At 47.9% G+C, this 6,474-nt stretch overlaps 1 protein-coding gene across 1 annotated transcript in view; it reads left to right on the top strand.

The window, feature by feature from the left end:
* FOXC1 (forkhead box C1) overlaps positions 1-1,664 on the top strand; it is a 3,313-nt gene extending 1,649 nt beyond the window's left edge. The window contains exon 2 of the mRNA XM_044424554.1: positions 1,617-1,664. Coding sequence (XP_044280489.1) covers positions 1,617-1,664 — 48 coding nt within the window. The remainder of the gene's footprint in view (positions 1-1,616) is intronic.
* The last annotated feature ends 4,810 nt before the right edge of the window (positions 1,665-6,474 follow it).

The raw sequence follows: 6,474 nt of genomic DNA, 5'->3' as shown, positions 1-6,474 counted from the left end.
CGGCCGGTCCCCGCGCCGGGCAGGCCAGCCAGCCGGCCGGCCGCCCAGCGACGGCGCCTCGCCGCGAGTCCCTCCGGAGGGCGCGAGGCGGAGTCCGGCGCGGCGCAGGGCGGTGGGAGGCTTGCCCCGGGCTTCGCGGGGCCTGGATCGCGGCTCCGAGGCGGCGCAATCCAGGCTCGTTCTGATCAATGCGACTTTTCGCATCGACTTCTTGACGGCATGGATTGCGCGGCAGAGGAAACGTAACACCCATGGGAAGGGGGAAACACCCCCTCTCCTTTCTCGGCCTCTTTACAAGGGCTTTTTTAATAGCAAGGACTTGTTTTAAAGTGTAAATGGATGCATAGTAATTTATTTTTTAAATCTGTAGTTGGATCGTTTGGACCAAACACCGGAAAGTGTTCTTTTCCTCTCCCATCCAAAAAACTGAATTCAAAATAACCTGAAACGTTGATTTTTTTTTCTTTCATTATATATGAAAAAGGGAAATTGTATTAATCTTATTTTATCGTTTTACCTTTTTTGTTGTTGAAGATATCCTGACGTTATTGACTTGTTTATTAATAAATTACCATTCAGTTGGACTGAGACCATTTGCTCTTGCTATATTAATCCCTATTTACAAACTATATATATTTATATATATTCAATAATTAAAAATGTAGATGCTGGAATTCCTTGTTCCAACTGAACAAAATGGGGAGGAGATAACCTCTGCAGCACCGCTACCATTTGAATTTAAGCTGATCTCATCAGCACTGAACAGTTTCGCTTGTAAATAAACACCATTGATTTCAATCAAATTTATCTTGAATAAGGCTGGGATTAATTTAAAAAACTAGAGCTTCTTCAACTGGTTTATAGATGGAGGTGTTGTTAGCTTTTAGTCTTGTAGTTATTGATTGACTTTTTAGTAACGAGGAAAAAACGATCTACCAGGCCACCCTAGCTGCTTTTGATATAAATGGTTCGGGGATACCAGCGTCATAAAAAGGCAGCACATTTTGAGCTCTTAGATCGAGAAGTTCATAATTTCCAGGTACTAATCTTTGCATGCCACTTATACTATGAAGGGTTTGTAATTGCCCAGTTCTCTGCACATATACCCCAAAATAAACCTTAGGATGTTTTCAGGGCTTTCTTCCACATACGTGGGATTACAGCCTAATTTTTATATCTATAAATATGGACCAATATGTTTTCTGTTCAAATAATATAATCAGTAAATGCAAGACATCATAATGGTCACCAGGCTTTCTGTAAAAGGTAGTGCTGATGTTTTAAGCTTCTTGACTGGCATCTTAAAACCGTTCACCTAAAAGTAAATGAGGCCTTTACTCGGCGTGTAGGGATTCTCTTTCCTCTTTCTCTGTTTAGACAGATTGCTCGTTGTTAAGAGACTTCTGCAGTCGCTGTTTTCCTATTTCCAAAGAGATGGCCAAGTTCCTTTTTTGCAGGGAGCGAAAAAAACCAAACAAAACCAAGGCACCATAAAGGCCAACCAATTTATTACAGCGTACAGTTCTCTGACCCACAAAAGCGGATGCCCTTATAAATGACTCAGTCTTTAAGGTGCCACGCTAGAGTCTTTGCCGTTTTTTTTTTTCTTTTTCCAGGGAGTGAGTCTGAGTGGAAAGAATTTAGATGGCAAACTGTTCCCCTGACCACAGCCTCACTGCTTGTACCTAGCTTGAGCAGTCCCTCTCACCTTCCTCCACCTTTTTAGCATCAGAAGAAACTCCCTCCGGGGAATGCTGTCGCAGCACCGGGTGGTCGGAGGGGGAAACTCGCCTGCAGGTGAATTGGGGCGGCTGGCAGAGCAGTGGGGAAGACCTTTCCCACCGCTCCACAAATGGCCAGAGGAAGGCAGCCCCCCTGTACCTGCGAGGGCTTGCCCTCTGACAGGAGAGGGGCCACGGGGCTGGCTCGACCACACGTTCTCCCGTGAGCCCCCGGCCCGTTTTCAGGAGAAAGTGGCCTCCTCTCAGGCGGTCTAATCTACGGCAACACTGGGCAGGCATTGCTCCTGGGTTGTTAAAGGCCACAAACAGTAAATAAAGGTGGACTAATTTAATTAAGAGCTGGCTGGGCATGTTCTCACCTAAGTGGTGACTGCTAAACAGTAAGAAAATGCTGGGAAATTTGGGGAAGGTTGTATCCGGTTTTAGTTGTTTGCACTTAGACTTTATTTCCGTGAGAAAGTAACCTCATTCGCATGTATTATGACTGCCGTTCTTTTTAAAAAAGGCCCTGCGTGCATGTGTGTCTTTCGGTGGAGGGGTTGTAATGCTTTTAGTTGTGAGAAGTAGATTGGATTGAGTACACGTCTACATATGTATGTTCTGAAGTGTGTATCTGTTCAGCGTGAAGGGCGCAATCTAGTGCATGCTTACGGCTGAGCGAGTACCTTTGCATACCGTGGGAATTGCTTCAGCGTAACAGTTTTATCCTGTACACGGTATTTCCTCTAGAGAAAAGGATTGCATGGGAATGTAGGCTTTAGCTATGGAATTGGACGGAAGATTTTCTCCTTGCCTGTTGACAATGTCTTCATTTAATCGGCCACTTTTCGGGAGTTGTGAAGTTGCGTAGAGCGTGATCATAGAGACGGAATACAATTTAAACTGACAGCTTGATCCACAATTCAGTAAAACTAAATTGAACTGAATTTCAATTTATTAGCTGGGAACAAATTCAGGAGTAAATAATTGAACTAAAAAGGCCAAAGAAAATGTCCAACATGCCTCACTTTAACAGAGTTATTAATCAAATGGTTTCCTTTTTAAGGCTCTTGTTCTGAAATATACATAAAGTAAATGCCACTGAATTCAGTGGAGCTTCCTTCAGAGTAAATATAGTTAGGATTGCGGAGCACAGCTTTCGCTTTCACCCTCACCCTCACCGACCTGTGCAAAGTGCGTCTGTCCAGACCTGGAGAGTGCTCGGAGCATGTAGCTTTTGCGCAAGGTGATCTTTCCTTCGATGGGGTCATGTACCCACCTGGAAGCAGGAATCCACAAACCCCTTTAGGGTCCCTTTTGAATGCAAGATGTATTTTGCACATTTTGAAGTATCTGTCGTATTAAGAGTCCACTAGCCAGAAAGCAGCATAACAAAGGAAGCCCCACTGAATTATTCTAAAAGCACAAAATGAAGCAGATGGTTTCCACTCATTGAAAATTCCTTCCCATTGAAATCAATGGGGTTACGATGTGTTTAGACTTCACCCAACTCCTGCCCTTTGTGTTTTGGACATACAAGAGCAGAGGGCAGTATTGGAAGAAGCAAGCAGTATTTCATCAGTTTAGCCAGTTGAGCAAACTGCAATTTCAGGGCTGCAACAGGAGAAGCCACAAACCTCAGAGGTAGACTTTTTTATGAGTCCGTGTACAAATACTATGAAATTTCATTCAAATCAACAGTGCTCGTAGAATGGGTAGTATCCAATATTACTTTTAAATAGAGCCATTGAATGAATGAGACAATGTAATTCCCATTCCTTTCAGTAGGTCTAACTTTCATGGGACTGACACTGGATATTCACTGGAGGCTGTAGCTGCCTGGAAATAAGTCCCACTGAATGTAGTGGGGCCTAGGTCTGAGCAGACATGTAAAGGGTAGCATAGCAAAACCTTGCGGTTATGTGGGCCTATATTTCTGGTCATTTCTTTCAATGTTCCCTTCTTTCAACCCCTACCGTTTCCTTCTTGAAAGCAGCCAGAGGGGCAGAAAGCAGGGGCATTTCCATGGATGCTCTTTCTTTGCTGTCCAATTTCCACTGGCAAAGCAATTTCCTGCGTTTCCACTGAGCTTCTCTTCTCCTGTAGGATTAGAGGCCTCGATAAAATGCGTAGATTTGGGAGCAAGGGGCAGCGCCGATGGGGCATTTTTCAGTGCGTTTCCAAGGCCGGCCAGTTGGGTGTCACCCTCGGGCATGTCTCAGACCCCGCGGGTTCGGCTGGAGAGACCACAGATCAGCCTGCAGTAGAAGAAGTGCCACTACTCTTCTGTAGAAGCAGCCAGGGTTAGGCTGGGCGAAGGTGGCCGAGGCAATTCATTTATAAGAGACGCCATTAAAATGGTGTTTTGTGGGGGCAGAAGCTCTGATCTCAGCAGAGCAAGGGAGGCCTGTGAGGATGGTGGCTAGAACAGCGCAGTCAGCCTGTGCAGCGACGCTAAAGTGAGAGTGACGCCCTACCGAACAGAGTGGAGCCTGCGTGCAAGTAAACATGCCTAAGATTTTGGGGGTGGGGGCAGCAATATCAAAGCAGACCTTCTAGACACAGGAACAAAGTGTCCTTTGAACTCGGTGGGACTGACTTCCGAGACAGCATTGCTCCGTGGTTGCGTTTGGAGTTGGGTCGTTTGCACTCAGATCCTAAAAATACCTAACTGAAAGTTTATCCCTTTGATTTTATTCGAGAGTGCTTCTCTGGCAGGACAGATGTTGCTGCCCCAGAGGGCTGGAATGGGGAAATGGCCTGTTTCTTACACTACTGCAGTTCTGTAGTAATTGCACTTAATTAGGAGCAAGTTCCCTTGAAAATCAGTGGCGCTTACTTCTGAGCAGGCCTGCATAAGTTTGTGCTGTCAGTCACCGCTGTATAGGAGGGCGGCCCTTCCAATGTGGCACCCCCCAGGTGTGGCTGGGGATGCTAGGAGTTGTAGTCTAGACATCCAGTGAGGGGCACCAGTCTGTATTATGGTGATAGTGCCTGAGTGACAAGAGGGCCTCCTATCCCAACGCGGCCCACCAGAGTCCGTGCCGGGTTTCCTTGCGCGGGCGGATCGCCTCCTGGAGGCCCCCCGGCTGCGTCGGAGACCCGCGTGGGAGGGAGTGGACGGAGGCCAGGCACAGGTGGCTCGCCCAGAGGGCCCTGTCGCTGCGCCCCCCCCACCCCCGCTGCCTCTGCGTGAGGTAGCGGTGGGGGCGCACAGCAGCAAACGCACGAGGAGAAACTCGAAATCTGCCTTCGTTTGCACCCTGCTGGGAAGAGGCCTTGGAACAGAGCTGACAAGCGGAGGGGCGGGCAGGGGTGGATGGATGGAGGAAGACGGCAGGGAATCGGCCTCCTTCAGCCTCAGAGCCCAGTCCCCGCCCTTGAAATCCAGCCAGCGCCGCTTGCAAGCCCTGCTTTCCGGCACAGAGCCTCGACCTACTAAGGGCGGCTGGGGACGTGCAGGTGAGGCTGGCCCAGGTCAGAGCCTCACCTTGGGACCTGGCCTTGCTGATGGCTACCCATGAATGGCTTCTTTGTGCTGGCAACACCTTGATGCAGTCCAGGCCTGCTTACCTAATCTCTGGAGCCTTCTGGCTTGCGCATGCTCCCTGGAGAATCAAGTGAAGCAGCCCCCTTGGGGAGCGCCTCGGTTTTATGCACCAAACAGCCCAGTTTTGAGGCAACAAGGGGACAGGACCTAGACGGTAGATGGGGCAAAGTGGGACCAGCTCCAGCAGGCGGTGGGGGGAGTTGCCACTGCTGTTGCTGAGCCTCTCCCCTGTTTGGTCTGATCCAAGATGAAGATACCGAGCCGGTCACTTTGAGGGCCTTTAGGACCCTCAGCTGCTCCGCCGATTCACAGCACCCTCTGCATGGCCAAGGTTTAGGACCACCGAAGTCACTTCACACTCCTCAAGTGCTTCTGTTGAAGCTGGTTGTGTGAATCCAGCCTCTGCTAGAATTGCGTGCAGCTTAATGTTACGGTCTTAGGAGAAAGTGAAAATGGCTTGCAAGTTCCAGCACATTATTCGGGATACAATCCACCCAAAGCAGGCTTTTTGGGAAGTAAATGCCTTCTCTGAAATCAATGGAACTGTGTTCCAAATAGATTAGATAAGAAATTGGGGTGCAAGATACTAGGATAGGACTTTTAGCTACATGCACTGACGCAGACATATTTTGAAGCTGGACACTGGGCCAGGAGCTTTTCTTTTACCATTTTGGGCAGCTGGGCCTTATTTCCCAGAAAATAAGGCTAGAAAGGATGGAGCGCATACGGAATATTCCCCTCCCTAAGAGAGAGCGAGCCATTTTCCTCACACATCTGAGTGCCGGCAGTTTCCCCTATAGCCTGAGTTTGAACCCCGAATAGAAAGTGCCTCCCATGAATATCCTTAAGCACCTCTTTTCTTAAAGGCAATTCCGCTCATCAGTGGAACTGCCCATGGACACTCTAATTAGAGTGTCATTTCAGATGGCATGTGAATTTTCAAAGTGTTTGAATGTGTATGGCTGAAATCCTAAACATGCAATCCTATACATGCTTAGAGAGAAAAATGACCTGCAATGTCAAGCATACATGTTAGGATGGATAGGCCTTTGAGCATTATGCTGTAAGTATCTGGTCAGTACTTCAAAGTCCATGCAATCCCCCCCCCCCCACGCATTTGTAGGATCATGCTTCAACTCCTGAACTGAGGGCTATGAGACACTTCCTCTCCCTTGCAGCAGAATAATCCATACAGAAGCTGCT

The sequence above is a fragment of the Varanus komodoensis genome, unplaced genomic scaffold (genome assembly GCF_004798865.1).
Source record: "Varanus komodoensis strain SLA01 unplaced genomic scaffold, ASM479886v1 scaffold14_3, whole genome shotgun sequence".
NCBI classification, from domain to species: domain Eukaryota; kingdom Metazoa; phylum Chordata; class Lepidosauria; order Squamata; family Varanidae; genus Varanus; species Varanus komodoensis.
This window is presented reverse-complemented; position numbering and strand designations above follow the sequence as displayed.